Raw genomic sequence first — 18774 nt, 5'->3', positions numbered from 1 at the left:
CACTACGCAGATGCAGCGGCATCTAGCATTGAAACGACTCTACCATTCTCGGTAGCCGCCATCTCTCCCAATGAAGCCCTTCAGTGGCCAAACCACAGATGTTTCCGCCACCTTTCTGACCAAGTCTTCGTTCACTTCGATTCCCAGCCCCGGCCCTGTCAGCTTCTCTACATGCCCTTCCTTAACCGCAAAGACCTCCGGGTTGTTGACGTAACTGTTGATGTCATACTCTCCAGCCTCAACATTATAGTGTATGCCCAACGACATCTCCTGGATCACATGATTAGGCGTACAAATGCCGATCTGTAAGCACGCCGCGAGAGCGATAGGCCCAAGCGGACAATGTGGTGCAACGGCAATATCATAAGCTTCCGCCATCGCAGCGATACGTCTTAGCTCAGAGATGCCGCCGCAGTGGGATATGTCTGGCTGGATGACATCGACACTGCGGTCTTCGAAGAAGCGCTTGAAGTCCCATCGGGAGTATAGCCGCTCGCCGAGTGCTATGGGGCAGGTTGTGAGGCCGTATAGCTCTTTGATGGACTCAGGATGTTCGCTGAGGAGTGGCTCTTCGATAAAGAGCGGTCCCTGTTCCTTGGATTAGTGGCAGCACCATGGGTAATCCCACTGCGGAGACGAACATGTGGTTCAAGAGCCTTGGCAAGCTGCTTGGCCATGGGCTTGTGAAGTCTCCCATGAAAGTCCAGAGCAGCGTCCATGCCTAACGCTTTGACAATCTTAAGCCTCTCGACACTAGACTGCAGCGCGGATGGTGAGTCTAGCCACCCGACATCCTCCGTAGCATTCATCTTGACGGCTCTAAAGCCCTGCTGAAACCTCTCTCTCGCCGCCTGCTCGACATCGCTAGGCCTGTCTCCACCAATCCAGGCATACACCTGCACCCGCTCCCTGACCTTACCGCCCAGTAATTGCCAAATTGGTACATCCAGCTTACGTGCCTTGAGATCCCAGAGCGCGATGTCGATGCCGGCCAATGCGCTCATGAACACCGGACCGCCGCGGTAGAAGGATTTACGCCATGCCTGCTGCCAGATCTCCTCGATATCATCGGCCTCGAATCCGGTGAAGCGCTTCGCGTAGCCATCCAGGGTGCCCTCGACCGCCTCGGTGTGGCCTTCGAGGGTAGCTTCACCCCAGCCGACCCGGTCATCTGTGTCAGTGATCTTTACGAAGAGCCACTAGTCGTCATGAGTATTGAAGACGCGGCAAAGAATGTGATTCTGACGGACTGACTCTAGGCATGACACGGAAGTACTCGATCTTTGCAATAGGCGCCATTTTGCTCAATGGGGAGTCGACCAGTGAAAGACAGAAGAGGAATTCACTTACTAGCCGCACCTTGAACTATTGTAATCTGCTGTGTAGACGTGCCTGGAGTTCTTGAGGGGCGCAGGACTCGGAAAGTGGAGGCTCGTGGGAAGTTCGACCGAGCAACTTCAACATGACGGCAGTTTCGAGTTAGACGGCAAAGTGTAACGTCAGCATGGCACGCCTCGCGGAATATAGCTGTGCTTGCGCGCAACCACATCGCATTATTGCTGCTATTCAACCCATGTTGCGATCAGATCTATCACCGGAATGAAGGTGAAGATGAATTATGCCGAATGAGCGATCCTAGCCACGCTGTGGGTGTTGACAAACCTTAACCATGCTCGACCGCAATAGCATCCATGAGCACGAGCACAATCGCGAAGCCCAGCAAACAGATATGACTGTTCAGATCAAGGTCTTGACACCGATGATAAATAATGGCGCAACTTGACCTCAGCAACACAATATGGCCACCCGCAAAATCCGTATCGTCTGTATGTCAGACACCCACAACCATGCACCAGGCGAAGGCTACACCGTACCACAAGGCGACCTCTTCATACATGCTGGTGACTTGACTAACCAGGGTAGCCATGCAGAGCTTAGGAAAGCTGCCCATTGGCTTGGGCAACCAACATTTACTGCAAAGGTAGTGACCGCTGGCAACCACGACTTATCTCTCGACGAACAATACAGCACCCAGTCCGCTGAGGGTTGGGCTGTGCAATCAGAGAAAGTGACGGAGTGCCAAGAACTCTTCGAACATCATGAATCTTTCACTTACCTGCAACACTCTTCCACAACTGTTCGTCTCGAGGACAAGAATGTCAGCCTGCGAGTGTTCGGTTCTCCATTCTCGCCAGACAGGGGTACTCAAAACTGGGCTTTTCAGTACCCTCCCGACGAAAGCGAGGCCCTGTGGCAAGCCATCCCAGAAGACACAGACGTCCTCATAACGCATACTCCACCTGCTGGTTACTGCGACACAAGCGCACATTGGGTAGAAGGCGGCTGTGCGTCGCTCCTGAGGCGTCTGTGCCAAGTGAGACCTCTGCTGCACGTCTGCGGTCACTGCCATGAAGGACGCGGTGTGCAGATCATTCGCTGGAGCGACTCTGCGGGTGAGGTTGAAAGCGTGCGAACCTGGCGGGATCCGGGTCGCAGCAATAAGAAGATGTCGTTGCTCGATTTGACAGGCGATCGCGACGGCCTACCGCTTGAGGTGGGTAAAGAGACGGCCGTAGTAAATGCAAGCATTATGGCGAAGAGCTTCGGCCGTGGTAGCAAAGCGTTCAACAAGCCGATTGTAGTTGACATCAGTGTTCCGGCGTCCGACCATACACTGTCGGACAGAGAAGGACGAGGATGAGGCTGCCACTTGTGAAAGCTCAAAGCCAGTAGATCATCGCATGCGGCCCCGGAAATCATCTATATCCGCCCGAGTCATTCGTGGCAGTTCCAGCGTGAATATCTCCCTCAGCAAAGCTCTTGAGCAAGGTCACTACGAGCTGTATGCGGCATAATGCGATGCAAGCAGAACTATCGTGGGAGACTTTCCACGTGGTTTACCCGTAGATTATCGACCTTACCCGCGGCTACCGCTGCGGGATGTGAGTGGCCGTATTAGTCTGCAAGCGTACCTGACGCTATGCGAAACGGCCGGACGGAAGCTTGCCGCAACGGATGGCGATCGAACGTTGCAGTTGCGTGGTTTGTAGTGGTCTCGGGCCGGACAGCTGGCTGAGCGTTAGTCGTAATGCTAAGATGCTCTAGTAGTTGGTGCATCAGCAACGAGCACAGAACGAGTTTGTCGGACTGGCGGCTTCGGGCAATTCATGAAAGCTCTTTCCAGCCTGCTTTGTTAGAGCTGTGCAGACGCGAGCACAACCATCAAGCAGTGCCTCAGGTCAGCGACCCCGCTCGTATCATGCAAGGTGTATGTGAAGTCGCAAGTGTCAAGCACTGGTCAAGCGCCTGTGGCCGTCCAGACAGCTTAGCTTGGAAACGTCTGTTCCACGGAAAACGTCCTGTTCACTTTCCAATTGCCCAGAGGAAGAATAGGACGCTTCGAGAACAGAAGGTTGCCTGCTGTGTCCAGGATGCGATGTGTGATTCAAGATGGGCCCTGTGCGTTGATTGGTTGAAAAGGCACCTCGAAGCGCCTGCGACCGTTGGAGCGACCGTTGCCCTCTTTGTTCCTGCTGGCATAGCTCGCATAGCTGTGCTCAAGCTATCAACTGTAATGGTAGCTTCATCGAGCATATCCATGTGGAAGGTGATGCGCCCAGTCAGAGTTGAAGCTGCCATCCCTGATCCAATGAGAAGGATAGTCTAGGTGCAAGTCAGACGTCCTGCAAGCTACTGCACATGTCAGCGAATCGCGAACGCATCGGTATGATGCCTTTACAGCGCCGCCTGACACCGTCGGGACAGAGAAGCGTATGCATTACAACCCGCTGTGCTGTGATTTGGTTCCTTTGAATTTACGCGCGACTGCGCCGTCTCTGCATGTGACGTGTGGTCCTTGACCAGCCTCGCCACGCCGTCACATTTCGCACTATGCCCTCGCCTTCATCTTCACCGTTCAGCTCCTACTGCGTTGCACCAACTTTGGCAATATTGAGACAGTGCTGAAGCATGCAAGATAAATGCATCTACCGCAAGAAGCACAGCCATTCGGGAGCGCATTCTCACTTGGTACGGTGCTCTCTGTCAGTGCCGGAAGGAAACGCCAACTTTGACCGCCTTCGACGCTGCCGACAGGCTAATCCCGCCACTTCGCCCTTAACCGACTCCCTCTCGGATCCGTCACTACCACCACAGTCTCTTCATTATTGCGCGAACTTGCTGCACCGCTCACGGACGGAACATATGTCAATTGATTATTGACTGATTACATTCCGAAATCTCGTCGCTGCTCGAACCATCCATATCCGCCGCGGCTTCTCGGCTACCCGGTACGTCACTGTCCGTGCTTCTTCAACACAATCCCTGATTCAGATCTTGACCCCGAACAGCGTTCCGTTTCCACTCACTTTGCTTACGCATGGCTAGCGTGTCGAGAGTGAGACACACACCGAAACGGCGAGCGAACGTAAACAACAATACATTGCGGTCGCCACAGTCGCACCGTGTAGCGTAGGCGGGCCATTCTTATATCGACATTTGGCGGTGTCTGCCTGGGGGTGGCGCGCAAATTGTGTTATTGTTGCTTGCTGGCATCTCACCCTGTAAAACCCGCTCACATCAGCACTGGATCCACATAGTCATCCACATCATTCCCATGACTACGCGCCCGCCCTGAGGATTACGACATTCCGATCCGGCATCTCGTACTACACACACGTTCCTGACCGGTCACTTGTGCTAGTTTGGCTCCTGCCGGCCTAAGGCCTTTTGGCTCTGCTGGAGGATGGGTTCGCCACTGCCAGATGACCCATACTTGGCCCTGGGCGTGGCAAAGGATGCCAGTGCCGCTGCCATCAAGGCACAATACCGGAAGCTGGTATTAAAGTTCCACCCAGACAAGGTGCAGGATGAAGCGCAGAAGCAAATCGCTTCGGATCAGTTCCACAAGATCCAGACGGCGTGGGAGGTCGTTGGCGATGAGGAGAAGCGGCAGCGGTACGACGCAGCATGCAAATTGGCCGAGCTAAGGAAGGATGTGATGGAGAGGCAAGGCGCGAGAGGGTCTGATGTGAGGACGGCGGCGTACAAGATGCCTACTGATTCCCCCAGAGGCGGCGCTTTCTATGCGAGAGGTCCAGAGCGGAGAGGCGATGTGTCGCCGACCTACGAGGAGCACAAGCCCGCTGGCTATGCTTCTCCTTATGTTGGGACCGGCACCGGGACTGACTACTTTGACGCGATGCCACGTCCGAGCCCAAGCAGGAAGGAGTCGTCATCGTACGCAGCGAAACGCACTTCTCCATGGCATGAGGAGCGCACGAGGTCAGCGAAGGACACGAAGGAGGCTGAACGGGTGAAGCAACGGGCGAGGACGAAGCGCACAGATCGCGACATCAGAAGAGACCGTGATCGCAAAACGGCATACGCTGAAGACATGTCGGAGAGCGACTCCGACGACGATACTGTCCTTCCTTCCAGAAGGGCACGGGAAGAGGATCAGCTACGCCAAGCACGACAAACATACCACGAACAGGCCCGTCGCGACAAGGATACTGCTACGGCATATAGCTACTATGATGGCGAAGAGCGAGCACGCAAGCTTTTCTCGCAGTACGATGGAGCAAGAGAGCATATCGAGAAGTCGGGCGGTAATCGCTCGCGGGCGGAGCCTGAACGTCGACCGTCGCCTGTGCGGGTGTCCTCCTCTCGAGACAAAGTGGAAGTTCTCAAGCGATCTGACGGCCGCCCAGCAATGATGCGCCGGGGATCCAGCCGTGCAAAGCCGACCTCTCGCATTGGAGATGAGCGCCGGTTTTCTGTCCCAGAGAACGGTCGCCGTCGGAGTACCGAATACGATGATGCGCCACGACCACCGCCTCTACATCAATCGAAGTCGTCCCCGGCTGACATCAAGATCCCAAACGACAAGCCTCGTGCGCAGTCTCTACAGATCGATCCGCCTGGAAAAGAAGATCCAAGGTTTACCATGAAGCGTGCAGAGACTATGCCACACATATCCTCGCGGGACGAGCGGAGCATCAGGCGGAGGGACAATGCACCTCAGACAGGTTCGAAGTTGCGGCAGACAGAGATTGTGGACGGCATACCAACGCCGAGCACCACGCCGGAGTGGACAGCTCCGTCACCCACGAAGTACCAGTACCGCACAGAGTATGCGGACGACCATGAGTATGCGACGCCCGAAGGTTATCGTACTGAGGTTCGCCAGCCGGACAATGTGAAGGTCGAGAACGTCAAGGTGTCCGCGCCTCCGCCACCGCCTACAACCGCGCCGAGGTCGCGATACACTAGGAGTCCATCTCCCATACATAGGGAGCGTGAATCACACCGCCCATCCCCAGCAACCCGGTACAACAGTACCGTGGACGCCACTACGCGCCCTACAGCTCCTCGCACAACGAGCCGAAGCTATCGTTACGGTGATCAGGGTCTCACTGAAGCGCATGCTCGGCCCACGCTCAATCGTGACCGCTCTTCGCCCTCTCTCTTTGGCGAGATTCCTTCCACGGAGAGAAGCCCGCGACCGTCGAGTGCGAGTAAGTACTCCCCACCGCCGCCTCCTGCGCCGTCGACAACGGACGGATCGAGGTATGGTGGTGCGACGGAAAGTTCACGGTATTCCCCGAATGAAGTCAAGCCAGAATCATATCCTTACCGCGCCGGACGTTCGAGTCGACGGGTGAGTGAAGGGATGCGACCGGGTTACCCCAGGACCAACAGTGGGAGGGAGATACCGGTTGGAGGCAGTTAGATGCGGCGGACAGGCACTGTGGGATTTACAGAGGACCAAATTTACAGCACGCCATGACAGAGGCGGCAATGTGCACAGCAGCAAATGGCATTGGAATGGGTGTCCCACTAACATCACGACTTTCGGCATGTGAGGCAGAATCCATTTTGATGGAGGATTGTAACAGTATGGGAGGAACTTGTTGGGCAGAGGACTCGCTGTATGCTTCATGATGGCTGGCTGAGCACCACGCACTGCGGTGGAAATCTTGGATACAGTAACGACTTTTGTAATGACCAAACCAAACTCCACATATGCCTTGTTCCACTCCTGTTATCATGAATATACGAATGCGTCTGAATATGGCCGCAGGGTATTTGCTGAGAAACGTATATATCTAAACCTCTGTATAGTCGCCTCGTTGTGGACACGCACCTCTAACAACCTGGAACCATTCATTCCGCCACGCGAATGCCGAACTTAACCGACCTTATCCAAATCATACCGCCGGACAAGGACGACGAACCGGAAGACATCTTCGCCTCAGCTCCCGGCCTCATCTTCACTGACGACCTGCGAAACAACCATGGAGACCCTGGCTCGACTATCGTGTACAAGAGCAAACGCTTCGGCGACATTGAGCTAGAAACGGCAGACCCGAGCATTGAAAGGGAGCGGCAGCTTTTCAGCCACTACCTTTGGAATGCAGGTATTAAGCTGGCGGAACTGATCAGCGATGAGCATGCGGACGGTGGGAAGTGGAGTGTGAATGGTGAAAGAGTGTTAGAGCTCGGCGCGGGTGAGACTGATTATGGTCACTGCTTTGCATGAAATAGGACTAACAGATTTGTCATAGGCGTTGGCTTGGATGGCATAGTGGCGATACTGGCCGGTGCCGCTGAAGTGGTGATCTCCGACTACCCATCGTCCGTGGTTCTCTCCAACCTTCGGGCTAATGTCAAGCGAGCGGTGCGAGACCGGGGGGTGGAGTCTACTTATCGCATTGAAGGCCATGAATGGGGCGAGTTCGGCACTGCCTTCGCCAGCGAGCAAAGACACTCGTTTTCGCGCATTCTAGCGGCTGATTGTTACTGGATGCCGGGGCAACATCATAACCTGGTACTTTCAATGTTGCATTTCCTGACGGTAGACCCTCGAGCTAGGATCTTCGTTATCGCAGGGTTCCATACCGGACGTGCAAAGCTGGCCGCTTTCTTCGACGTAGCACTGGCGGAGGGTCTGAATGTAGAAGAGATTTATGAGGAGGATGCGGAAGGGATCCAACGTGAATGGGCAAGCGAGCGGGATGGCGGGCGTGAAGATCATACAGAGCGGAAGAAGTGGCTGGTAATTGCTAGACTAAAACGGAGGGATACTGCTTGATGAAACGACAACTAACGCCTAAATACCCATGATCGAACAGATTGCGAACGTTCGCACAAACGTCTTGCATCCATCGCCTACCGATAAACTCCACGCCACCCAGAGACACCTAACCAGCTCCAGACGTCTGAGGGCGTGGTAGGAAGATGTTCATTACCCGCCTATCCATGGTCAACAGCGTCAGCTACGTCTCAAACATACCGGAGAGGCTGCACATTGCTGAGCTTACCGGGGTATGCGCTTGAACTTGAGTCCCTCCCAGACTGAAACCAGTGCATCATCCTTGAAGAGGTATAAGTCGCCCTCAACGATGCCTTTATCTTTGTAAGCCATCCGTGCATAGTTCGTCAACCTGCCTTGACTCTCTGTCTTGTCCCACAGCAAGCTCATGTCAAAGTAGCGCGCAGAATGCCAGCCTTCGGAGATGTACACGCATTCCTCCTTCTCGTCATCGAGAGCATTGCAGAGGAAGCCAGACAGATGACTACAATGGTCAACAATGTCCAAATGTCACTACAGTGTCCTCCACGTTGTCCGCTTACCAGCTGTTGTCTATATGGTATGATCCAGTATAACTGTCCGTGTCAGTCTTGAAGGTCACAACCGACGTACCCTCGAGTTCGTCGAAGACGACTTCATCCATCCCGCGATAGTTGTCGCCATACGTGACGAAACGTCCGAAAAGATCATAGGCTGGACTAGCATCCAACTTCTGGGCGCCACCGAAGTAGGCGGCGTCGTGTAACAGCTTAATGCTGTTCCGCACCTCTTCCGCCTGAGCTGCCCATGACTTCCTCCAGCTGTCCTTGTCCTCGTAGCGAACTGTGCAGGACGCATGCTCCTGGATCTTCGTGCCGTCTGGCTTAATGCTCCTGAATCTGCACCGCACGATGCCTCTCTGGTCGCGAATGCTAGCGTCGAGCTCCGCGTTGGCCTCCATCTCCACCCACTGTCCTTCGCTGGGTTGTGGAAGCTTAGCGATCAAGCCTTTCGGGCTCTCCATCTCGCCGACGTTAAGGCCAGGTAGCTCGCTTTCGGGCCGCATAGCGTTCCATATATGCTGCGCACCGACCAACGCCATATCCGCCCATAGTGAGCTAGGTACGAGTGTGACGCCGTTGCATTTATGACCGGCGATAACGCCCCAAATACGAGGGTCGGCGAGATTAGAGCCTACTGTGAGCTTTGCTCGGTTACCGGTGAAGGCTTCTTCGATGACTTGCTGGGCAGAGGCTGAAAGCTCTTTAATAGGCCCGGAAACAGGCATTATTCGAGACGGCGTACTCGGAAAGAGGCTAGAGGCGTCTGCAGTGGTTGCGAATGAAATGTGCTTTGCCTTGGTGGTGATCATACGTAAGTGTAGAAACGCAGACCAAAGGAAAGGGAGTGTAAGGAAACGCAGAGAGTAGTGGTATTGGTGCGGATGATAGAACAGTCTGGCCGTCGAGGAACATAGCCCTTATAGTTGTTTGCGATTTGATGTTGTATCTTCGGTCTCTTACCTTGTCCGATGAGGTCCGGAGGCGTTGTAGCCCGTCGGGAGAGGCATCAAGAGAGAGCTACGACGCAACATTTGCACATCCTTCACAACAATGCACATCTTGACATGCACTGTCATTGCGAAGTGCGGCTTTGAGAGATACGAATGTGACCTCGGCGCTGACATTGGTGATGTGTTGGTGCAAATGTACTGTCGGACGTGGTGTTGATGTGGCTTGGATTTAGGGCTGAACCAGGTTACATTCGGAGTCGGCTTGACGAGACAGAGCCGCGATCGGCCAAAGCGCTGGAGTCTTTGCATTTGTAAGATACCAATGCATCCTCAGACAATCGATCAACTTTAGGTTGCTGCTGAGAGCATATCGAAGTCAAAGCAGCTGGGGTGTCTGAAGATCCAAAGCAAGCGTCCCAGACACCGTACGCAGTTGAGAGTGCTCCGCAAGCTTCACATGCGTCACGAACCCAAATCATGTCGGACTCGTGGTGGGGATGTCGACACGTTCTACCTGCTTCGAATAGTGGCGTCACTCCTTGCATGCGTTGGACGACAAGTAACGGCCAGCAATGAAGCACAGTGTTCCAGTTGCGAAGACAGCAACTCCAGGTGCTGCGCGGGTCCTCATCCAGCTCAACGCAGCACTGCCTGTACCCAAACCGATCGCTGATACCGCGAGACGCCGCGCTGGCGGGAGGGCTGCGGTGGTTGCGATAAGTGCTCCTGCCGCTCCTGCTGCGCTAAGAGCGATCAGATTGTGTCGATCAGCAAGCTTTTGGTGATATGAAGCAGACGACGACGACTCTAAGTTCGCACCAAGCGCCGCAAGTATCCTAGCAGGCAGCCACTCCCTCCGTTTCGCCGCCCTCACTAATGACTCGGACTTCGAGTCGTCTGTGTCGAAGTGCGTGTCTGGGGTGATGGTGTACGGCACTTTCGGACCCTGGCCTATGTTGACCGTCAATGCGTTGTGTTATGTATGGGACAGCAGATTGAGTGCTTACCATCATTGAGTGTGCTATGCATCTCGAATGTCGATCCGTCCTGCCGGGCCCGTCGCTGCATATACGCTCGTGCTTCGCGCGCAATATCCTTCACCTCATTGCCGTTGAAGTGCAGGCTCCAGAGGACAGCTCCGTTACTCCGTACGAGGAACCACCGATCTTGATCATACGGGCTGAGCGCAACTGTGTCTGGAATCTCGCCCTCATCGAGGTGTTTGCTCAACTCGCCGTATCCGTTTAGTCGCCAGTTGCAGGTTTCGCGATCAGACCACAGTACGATGTAGCTATTTTGCGCACCCAGTGCCACATGTAGTGGAACAATGCCTTCCTTATCACGCTGTCTGAACAGCTTCTTGAGTGCCAAGGGCAAGTTGTGGTATAGTACATCTCGTCCCCTCCTTGCGAACCAACTTCCTCCGGGACCAATGGTAATCGATATGTCCCTCCGCGCTTCGGTGCCCTCAGCTTCTCCGATGAAGTCAAACATCCGCTTGTAGCCTCGGTGATTGTCCACCCATGCAGCAGCCTCTGTTGTGGGAATCGTCTTGTTCTCCCACAAACGCTGCATGTCAATGCTCCCATCACTGCTGCTCTCGTACACCACTATGTAGCCACCCTCGGGCATGAGCGTTGCGGCAACGCAGCGCTCCATCAGCACATCTTTCATGGCCCTCAGTACCGTGGGCGAACCATAGTAGCGCCATCGGCCTGGCGAGCTGGACAAGAAGTAGCCTCCGTCTGGCCCAAACGCGAAGACGATGTCTTCTGGACGCCAGCGGCCGCGAAGATAACTGCGATCTGCTCTTTCTTCTGCACTCACCTCATCACTGTCGGTGCTGCCATCGGGTGTTTGCCGAGTGTCGAGTGACTCATCGTCGGCATGACTGGAGGGTGAAGGAGGCTCGAGGCCTGCCATCTCTGCGACCACATAGTATGCGAAAACCACGAGGTGCACTAACGCGAGACAGGCGATCAAGGGGACCTACATGCACTCCTCCAGCGGACGGGGCTGAGACGTGCGCAGGACGGAGAAGACGCCACGTGTGTAAGGCTGCATAGAGCGGAAATACGAGCGCGAGCTTGATCCCACCATTCGCTTACTTGTGTGTGACATTGGCGACGGGAACGTCAGTTCAGTGGTTCTTCCGTTGATTACTCGTAGGAGGGTCGTTTGTCATATGAATGCAACAACATCTCAGATCTGTACAGCGGGCCTTTCGCTGATGTGGAGGGGTGATCGGCACGCCACTACGCTTCGTGAATGCTATATAAGGTAAGCAAGGGTCTGCCCTTCTAAGACGTAAGAGTAACAGCGGTTGCGCAGACAGCCAGCTACATATCCCAGACGAAATCGAGAAAGTGGAAGAGAATTGCTGCTTACAGATATTACACACTCACCACTGGCCGTTGCTGCCCGGGTGTCAAACGCTTGGATCCTAAAGCGGTCGGTGCTCATGCTCCCAGCCACGATAGGAAGGTGCGGGCGGGCTCCGTGCTCGACCACCGTGATGGCTACTTGACTGTCGAAACCACATTCTAAGCTCGACACATCGATCATCCGATAACAAGCATCTTCGTCATCATGGGAAGCGCAGAGTCTACACCTACTCCACAGCGGGCTCCAAGCCGCATTGTGAGGAAGCAACAACAGTCCGATACGCCGGCGGAAACGCTTGATGAGAAGTTCGATGCCTTTAAGATTGCTCAGCCTGGTGTGTTGGACTCAGGCGATCCATCTCATGTTTCTGGCGCCAAGGTCACGGATTATGTTCGTGAGCTGCTCAAGGATAGCAAAGCTCGTCTGGGCTTGTCCGCTTTGAGTAGCAATAATCCTTCCCTGATCCTTGAAAAGCCGGCCGCCATCCTCAAAGACACGCAGTACTTCAATCTCACCATCACGCACGAAGGCTCACCCGTTACCAATCAAAGATCCAGCGGTCGCTGTTGGATATTTGCGGCTACTAATGTCTTTCGCGTTGCCGTCCAGCAAAAGTATGATATCGAAAAGTTCGAGCTCTCCCAGGCCTACCTGTTCTTCTGGGATAAAGTTGAGAAGGCCAACTACTTTCTGGAGTCAATCCTCGATACCGCAGATCAACCTGTGGATGGTCGCTTAGTCTCCTCACTGATGTCGAGCCCAGTTGGCGACGGTGGGCAATGGGGTGCGTAAAGCATCAAAACCTTGCCTCCTTTTCTAGAGTGTGGCTGACGATCACGAACATCGCTCTCTAGACATGATTGTGAACCTCGTGAGCAAGTACGGCATCGTCCCACAGTCTCTGTACCCGGATTCTTGGAACGCTCAGAACAGCAGCTTTATGGATCGCTTGTTGACGACGAAATTGCGGGAAGACGGACTCAAACTACGCTCACTGTTAAAGCAGAGCGCTAGCGTCAATGAGATCACGGACGCCAAAGAGGGCATGATGCGTGAGATCGTTCGGATTCTGACACTGAGCCTTGGACCGCCGCCAGAGGCTGACAAGAAATTCACTTGGGAGTTCTATGATTCGAAGAAGACATTCAAGACGGTTTCTCTGACTCCACTCGAGTTTGCCCATAGTACCCGGGTGAAGGAGTTCTTTTCGCTGCTCAACGATCCTCGTAACGAGTACGAGCGCCTCTTGACTGTGGACCACTTGGGCAATGTTTGGGTATACTCTCTTCTCAGCCCCTAACGTCTTTTCATTGCTGCTGACATTTGATGTGCAACAGGACGGTCAACCAATCACTTACGTCAACGTGGATAAGGGCGTGCAAAAGCAGGCTTGCATCGCCATGCTGAAGAAGGGCTTGCCCATTTTCTTCGGCTCGGATGTCGGCAAATACAGTGACAGTGCAAAAGGCATCATGGACACTGACCTGATCGACTACTCCCTTGGCTACGACGTCAGTCTCGGCATGACGAAGGCTCAGAGACTGCAGACGGGCGAGAGCATGATGACTCACGCCATGGTCTTGACTGCAGTGCATCTCGATCGCGACGGAAAGCCAGTCCGATGGAGGGTCGAGAACAGCTGGTCGGACAAGGCTGGCACGGACGGTTACTTCGTCATGTCTGATGAATGGATGGACGAGTTCTGCTATCAAGTTGTCGTCGATCCAAGTGTTGTCAGTCAGAGCGTAAGGGATGTGTTGAAGCAGAAGCCCAAAGTGCTACCGCTCTGGGACCCGATGGGCGCATTAGCTTGAAGCAGCAAAAATCGCTTCCCGAACAGACTTCCAGGTATACCTAGCTATGCGACTGCTCAGGTTTTATCGATCTAGCGAAGACGCTTGCCTAATGTAAGGAACACGGACTTCGAGTGTGGCCACCTTTCCGAAATCATTGTGAGACGTTTTTCAATTTCTGAGCAACGAAAGAGCATTGCGAATGTATCTGTCTTTGCTCATGGTCTGAGCATAAGAAGACAATTTTTGGTCGCTTACTTGGTCCTAGCAGTCGCGACAGCGCTCGGTCCACTTTCTTCCGGCTGCTTCCTGAACTCTTTCATGGACTTCGCCGTGATTTTCCCAGCTATAACCCGCGCACCCTCTGCTCTTGCGGCCCGACTCAGCTCGTCATTAATACCCATTAGCTTCATCTCCATTAACCCAAAATGCACATACTCCAGCAACCTCCGCACGTTCTTTAGACTGAGCCCCTGGTTCCCCGATGTCCTCGCAAGGATTATGTCACCGAACAGCAAGCCGGTGACTGACCTTCCAAAGTCCACCTCGCTGGGATCGGATTGCATTGTGAGCAGCTGCGCTGCGTAATTGGGCCCGCTATGTTCTGTATCGAGGACGCCCAGTCCGAGCTTGAGGGGGATGCCCAGCTTGGCGGAAAGTGAACATTCGTACCAGCCACAAGCTGGCACTGCGTTTCGCGGCACCTGGTCGACGAGTGACTGAGCTCGGTCACCTGACAAGCACACTATACCCTCGTGCGAAGAGCTGTGGTTCCCAGGCGCGAGAGGCCGGATGATGATGCCTTGTACGCGCTCAGGCGAAGTCTTCATATGGACAGCCGCAATCCGATAGCGGTTTGATTGGGTCTACGAAGACAAAGGCTTGCGACTCTGAGAGCGGGCCAAGGTCGTTAGTCGAAAAAAGCTTGTGAGTCCTGATCCAGAGAGTGAAGACTTCCTGTGCCTTCCGCTTTCGGATGAGCTAGTAACCGCCAGGCTCGAGATAGCACAGTCCAGCTGCATTGACGTAGGCAACGGTGAATTTCATACGGCGTTGATCGACCTCATGTTGGCATGATCGTGCAGCAAACGAGCATCGTCCTAACCACGCTTACCAAACACGCCTCTTTCTCCTCCACACAAAGATTGGCAGCTCTTCACTACAGATTGATTTCAGTCACTGCGCTCTAGTGCCATTGATTGTGCCATACCGCCACCTTAAGCGGTCCACTTGCCCGCATACTGGCTCAAGCTCCAGATGCCCACCAATGCAAGCAGTCTCGTACTTCTCCGACAGCAGCGACGCCTCTTCCCAGCATCAGCAGCCCGTCATGTTACGGAGATTCTGGACGCTTTTCACCGGCTTGACAGGCGACCGCGAAAAGTCGCTGCATCAACCAAATTCCGTGAACCGAAGCGTCCGCGCCTCTGATGGTCTCGTGCCCATCATGAACTCGAGAATCCGAGCGGCCAGAGGTCGCAACATTATCCGCGCTCGGGAGCAGGCCTTGATCGCCGTAGGATACAAGAGGCATTCTTGCGGACCTTGCGAACCCTGCCGGGGCGAAATACAAGGGCTGGCGATGGAGTTGCTAGCGCTGAAGCAGAAAGTGGCTTCGCTCGAAAGGCAGACGGCTGGCATGTCAGTTGGCTGCACATTACAAGCTCCGGTAGTCCAACAGCCTGGCCGAAGACCAAGCACTCCCAGGGTGGGTTCAGACGGGCGGGAGCATGTTGTGGCGAATGCGCTGCCGGGTAGTGACCAAGACTTGCGCGACCCTTCAAGCTTTGAACGAACGGATCTTTTCCGATGAGAACTGAGATGAGCGTAGAGTCGGCGGTTGTTTATATCAGAGAAATTGGTATTAAGCAGGCATACGTACAACGTCAGCGCCACCAGCGCCGAAACCCAGACACCTCGCTGAATGCAGCCTTCTTCGTGCACGATGCTCCTCCCATGCTATCCCAATCATTCGAATCATTGTTATGAAGTGGCCGAGCCTGTACATTACGCACGTTGACCGCATTGCCCTCTATCGTAATGGTATTGACGTTTCAACGTCTCTCGTGCTACACCGTGGGTGCGCATCTAGTCATCCCAGCTCTTCTCCACGGTCTCCCGTACCCGCTTCGTGTACTCCTTCCGGTTGTCCTTGTACAGATTGCTTGCCTCCACGTTCGCAGGGCTCGACGTGTTGGGATCGTTCAGTAAGCTAGTGATCGAAACCCACTCATCAGCAGTCATCCAGACCACTACAATACATGCCACATCGAATCCGTACCTTTGTATGCTTGTAAGTATAGCGGCCACGTCATACGTCGGACTCCACCGGTTCTGCAGGATATCTAGACACAGCTCCCCAGTGCCATACACGTTCGGGTGAAACATCTGACTGATGAACTTGACGCCTGGAGGCTTGTTGGGGTACTGCTCTTCGAAATGCATGACGAGGCGGAAGGTACCGTCTTCGAAGGGTGTGTCTGATGGGCCGATGATGACGGCGTTCCTGTTACGAAGCTCGCGTGAGCACCGGTCATCACCTGGGCTGCAAAGGGAGTGTTACGAGTGCTGGCTTACCATGTCATGACGTTATCGGCGATAGGACTGGCGCTCACGCCGGCGGGAGGGTCGGTCTGCATACGCTTGAAGTCACGCATTAGGCGCCGTCGCGCTGCTGTTGACATCTTGACAGTGCTATCGGCAAGAACCAGGAAGCTCTGCAAGCCAGCCTTTATCTGTGCTTGGTATTCCCTCGTGGGCAGGAACGGCTCTTAGCGGTGGCGGAGGTGGTGACAGGGTCCCGAACAACCGTGATGGATGGAAGATGTTAGTTCGACTCAGCAGGGCGAGGTTGAGGAGTGCGACAGTGGGCTTCGTCGAGAACGTTGATGCGCCGAATAGTATAGGTGTTAGTATGAATAGCCTCGAAATGTGGGAACAAGGGAAGCTCATGAGTGAAGCTTGACGGCATGTGCTCTCGTGACCAGGATCCACTTCACCTTCATCCATGTCCGCCACGTGAAGGCAACCGGCTGAGGTGCAATCTACAATGTAAGGACGAGACGATCACTACCACACACGTCTTACCAACAAGCTCTTAGATGCGTCAGGAGCACGGATGCACGAGTGCATGTATAGTGATACAGCTTGATGGCCAACAAAGGCCGCGTTAGGCCCAATCGGCGGCAATGGTACCTTACCACAGGCGGGTAATAAAAAGTACCCACAGCTCGTTGTTATCTCTGCTGCACATTCGCGCAGCGAACAGCGCTTTCAGAAAGACCATGCGTGGCGGGCTGCTACCGCGGTATGCGCAGCACGAGATGACAGATTGGGCGAAGAGTGCGCTGTACAGTATCGCTATGAAACACCCTGGTTAGCACCGAAACCCCATAGGAAAAGTCCCAGCTCTATGCCGCAAAGTATGGGTATCGTAAGGTTATCATCCAGATTCCACAGGTCAATCGCTTCGCTCACGCTCGCCGCCAGACCAGATATCACACTTAGAACAACCAACGCCGACGCACCGCTAACAGTCGCTTGCCGCTCGCTCAAGCCCAGCGCATTCCTCGCCTGAGAAGGCACCGTGAGAGTGCCCTCGAATGCGAAGCTATTGACACCATTGTTCAACGTACCACCCCTGCCCGAAGGTGCGATGAAGCCCCAAAACAGCACAGCCGTCGCCACACCGACTATGAAGGCGGCAAGACTGCCCGCGAGACTCTTGCCGCGACGTATGCGAGGCGTGTATTTTCCCCACAGCCGCCCGAATGTCGAGGCGGCCGTATCGCACCAGCTCAGCAGGAGCACGCTCATGATACCGACGTCTTTTCGGCAGAAGCGCATCGTGACCCACAGTCCCGCAAGGTAGCTGATAACGCCGTTGAAGCGATCGTGCGCCTCGCTCTCTCGCATGAACGCTCCCACCGTTTTGATGTATACCCTGTTGAACGCCAGCCACCGGAATCTGAGCAAGTCCAGGCTGAAGATCGGGATTAGTAGGCTTAGAAGTAAGGGATGGATTTGCGAAGGCTGATATCCAAAGTAGTAGAGCCCCAGAGCGAGAAAGCCGATACTAACGTGCAGGAGCTTGCGCGGAACTTCGTGTTTGTGGACAAAAGCACGCCATTCCCGATGGATGGGTATCAGGCCGAGTGGTGAAGGAGAGCGGGAGAGGGACCGCCAGTACGCCGAGCCGTAGCCTTGTGGTAGGGCGGCATTGGGAGATAGAAGACTGTCTGCTGTGGGTAGAGGCGCTGCACCATTGGGTGGCTTGATGCTGTCGATATCTTTCTTTCGCCGTGTCGCATGGGAGACTGCGGCGGACGGCATACCGGCTTTGGCGCTTGTTGCAATGCTGCCATTGAGCTGGGTCTGTTTACTGGTAGGTACGCGCTCGAGCTGTGGACTGCGTTCCCGTGCTCGCGCTCGCGCAAGTTCGGGATCGTCTGCGCCCTCTTCGATTGGCTCGACAGAGCCTAGCCTGGCAGTCTTACTGCGTGTCTGGTACGTGAAGTAGCCATCTTTGCTACTCGTATCAGAAGGTGTCGGCGAGGGTGAAATCACCCGTGGCGTCGATGGGATCTGGTATTGGGAGGTCATACTGCGTTGAAACGAGCAGGCGCCTGCGCCGCTGCAGTATACCGTCGGAACTCGTAGGGTGTTGTCGTCGCCCTCGTGAAGGGTAGAAAAAGAGTTGCTCCTCCGGACAGCAGGAGAGACGTTACGACGATGTTTCTACGCGGTGCCAAACCGGTATATGCGCTTCAAGTCGCGAAAGATGTCATAGCTGCCAAGGCGTGGTATGTCTGGTGATGTGATCGAATCGATGCAGTGTCCGCGTCCAGCTCAAGGTAGTCGCTGGACCATGTCGAAGCTCATGACACCTCACGGCGTTCAGCTACAAGCGCCTGCGATTCGGTACATACAAACATCTTCCGAGAGAACAGATGGCTCAATCACATGCAAATGCTTCGTACGGCAAGCGCCACCGACGCGATCCGACAAGC

General features: G+C 54.5%; 12 protein-coding genes across 12 annotated transcripts; 5 read left to right on the top strand and 7 right to left on the bottom strand.

Moving 5' to 3' along the window:
* Positions 1–39: 39 nt before the first annotated feature.
* Positions 40–1299, bottom strand: BAUCODRAFT_62416 (uncharacterized protein; the record flags this gene model as incomplete). The annotated part of the gene is made up of 3 exons (XM_007673655.1): positions 40–588; positions 642–1199; positions 1255–1299. 3 exons carry the CDS (start codon positions 1297–1299, stop codon positions 40–42), a joined length of 1152 nt encoding a protein of 383 aa, XP_007671845.1.
* Positions 1300–1798: 499 nt separating this feature from the next.
* Positions 1799–2701, top strand: BAUCODRAFT_144301 (uncharacterized protein; the record flags this gene model as incomplete). Its single annotated transcript, XM_007673654.1, has 1 exon — positions 1799–2701. The coding sequence occupies one exon, from the start codon at positions 1799–1801 to the stop codon at positions 2699–2701; it is 903 nt and encodes a 300-aa protein (XP_007671844.1).
* Positions 2702–2894: 193 nt separating this feature from the next.
* On the top strand, positions 2895–3818 carry BAUCODRAFT_177484 (uncharacterized protein). The gene has a single exon (XM_007673653.1). The coding sequence runs from the start codon at positions 3089–3091 to the stop codon at positions 3665–3667; it is 579 nt and encodes a 192-aa protein (XP_007671843.1). The 5' UTR covers positions 2895–3088; the 3' UTR covers positions 3668–3818.
* A 953-nt stretch (positions 3819–4771) lies between these two features.
* On the top strand, positions 4772–4963 carry BAUCODRAFT_56616 (uncharacterized protein; the record flags this gene model as incomplete). Its single annotated transcript, XM_007673652.1, has 1 exon — positions 4772–4963. A coding segment is annotated over one exon (192 nt), but the record flags the coding sequence as incomplete, so codon positions are not given.
* Positions 4964–7237: 2274 nt separating this feature from the next.
* On the top strand, positions 7238–8080 carry BAUCODRAFT_55401 (uncharacterized protein; the record flags this gene model as incomplete). The annotated part of the gene is made up of 2 exons (XM_007673651.1): positions 7238–7511; positions 7569–8080. Coding segments are annotated over 2 exons (786 nt in total), but the record flags the coding sequence as incomplete, so codon positions are not given.
* Positions 8081–8204: 124 nt separating this feature from the next.
* BAUCODRAFT_144298 (uncharacterized protein) lies at positions 8205–9362 on the bottom strand (the record flags this gene model as incomplete). Its single annotated transcript, XM_007673650.1, has 3 exons — positions 8205–8256; positions 8325–8579; positions 8638–9362. The coding sequence occupies 3 exons, from the start codon at positions 9360–9362 to the stop codon at positions 8205–8207; spliced, it is 1032 nt and encodes a 343-aa protein (XP_007671840.1).
* A 616-nt stretch (positions 9363–9978) lies between these two features.
* BAUCODRAFT_29004 (uncharacterized protein) lies at positions 9979–11294 on the bottom strand. The gene is made up of 2 exons (XM_007673649.1): positions 10595–11294; positions 9979–10538 (listed from the first exon to the last, which is right to left on the bottom strand). Exons 1-2 carry the CDS (start codon positions 11259–11261, stop codon positions 10120–10122), a joined length of 1086 nt encoding a protein of 361 aa, XP_007671839.1. The 5' UTR covers positions 11262–11294; the 3' UTR covers positions 9979–10119.
* A 544-nt stretch (positions 11295–11838) lies between these two features.
* On the bottom strand, positions 11839–12178 carry BAUCODRAFT_29001 (uncharacterized protein). The gene has a single exon (XM_007673648.1). It carries the CDS (start codon positions 12150–12152, stop codon positions 11859–11861), a length of 294 nt encoding a protein of 97 aa, XP_007671838.1. The 5' UTR covers positions 12153–12178; the 3' UTR covers positions 11839–11858.
* On the top strand, positions 12177–13830 carry BAUCODRAFT_566432 (uncharacterized protein; the record flags this gene model as incomplete). Its single annotated transcript, XM_007673647.1, has 3 exons — positions 12177–12756; positions 12827–13248; positions 13310–13830. 3 exons carry the CDS (start codon positions 12177–12179, stop codon positions 13784–13786), a joined length of 1479 nt encoding a protein of 492 aa, XP_007671837.1. The 3' UTR covers positions 13787–13830.
* A 189-nt stretch (positions 13831–14019) lies between these two features.
* BAUCODRAFT_20713 (uncharacterized protein) lies at positions 14020–14595 on the bottom strand (the record flags this gene model as incomplete). The annotated part of the gene is made up of 1 exon (XM_007673646.1): positions 14020–14595. One exon carries the CDS (start codon positions 14593–14595, stop codon positions 14020–14022), a length of 576 nt encoding a protein of 191 aa, XP_007671836.1.
* A 1034-nt stretch (positions 14596–15629) lies between these two features.
* Positions 15630–16787, bottom strand: BAUCODRAFT_178186 (uncharacterized protein). Its single transcript, XM_007673645.1, has 3 exons — positions 16343–16787; positions 16047–16271; positions 15630–15977 (listed from the first exon to the last, which is right to left on the bottom strand). Exons 1-3 carry the CDS (start codon positions 16447–16449, stop codon positions 15854–15856), a joined length of 456 nt encoding a protein of 151 aa, XP_007671835.1. The 5' UTR covers positions 16450–16787; the 3' UTR covers positions 15630–15853.
* A 173-nt stretch (positions 16788–16960) lies between these two features.
* BAUCODRAFT_28994 (uncharacterized protein) lies at positions 16961–18739 on the bottom strand. The gene has a single exon (XM_007673644.1). It carries the CDS (start codon positions 18365–18367, stop codon positions 17126–17128), a length of 1242 nt encoding a protein of 413 aa, XP_007671834.1. The 5' UTR covers positions 18368–18739; the 3' UTR covers positions 16961–17125.
* Positions 18740–18774: the final 35 nt, after the last annotated feature.

This window comes from Baudoinia panamericana (genome assembly GCF_000338955.1).
Source record: "Baudoinia panamericana UAMH 10762 unplaced genomic scaffold BAUCOscaffold_1, whole genome shotgun sequence".
In the NCBI taxonomy this organism is placed as follows: Eukaryota; Fungi; Ascomycota; class Dothideomycetes; order Mycosphaerellales; family Teratosphaeriaceae; genus Baudoinia; species Baudoinia panamericana.
This window is presented reverse-complemented; position numbering and strand designations above follow the sequence as displayed.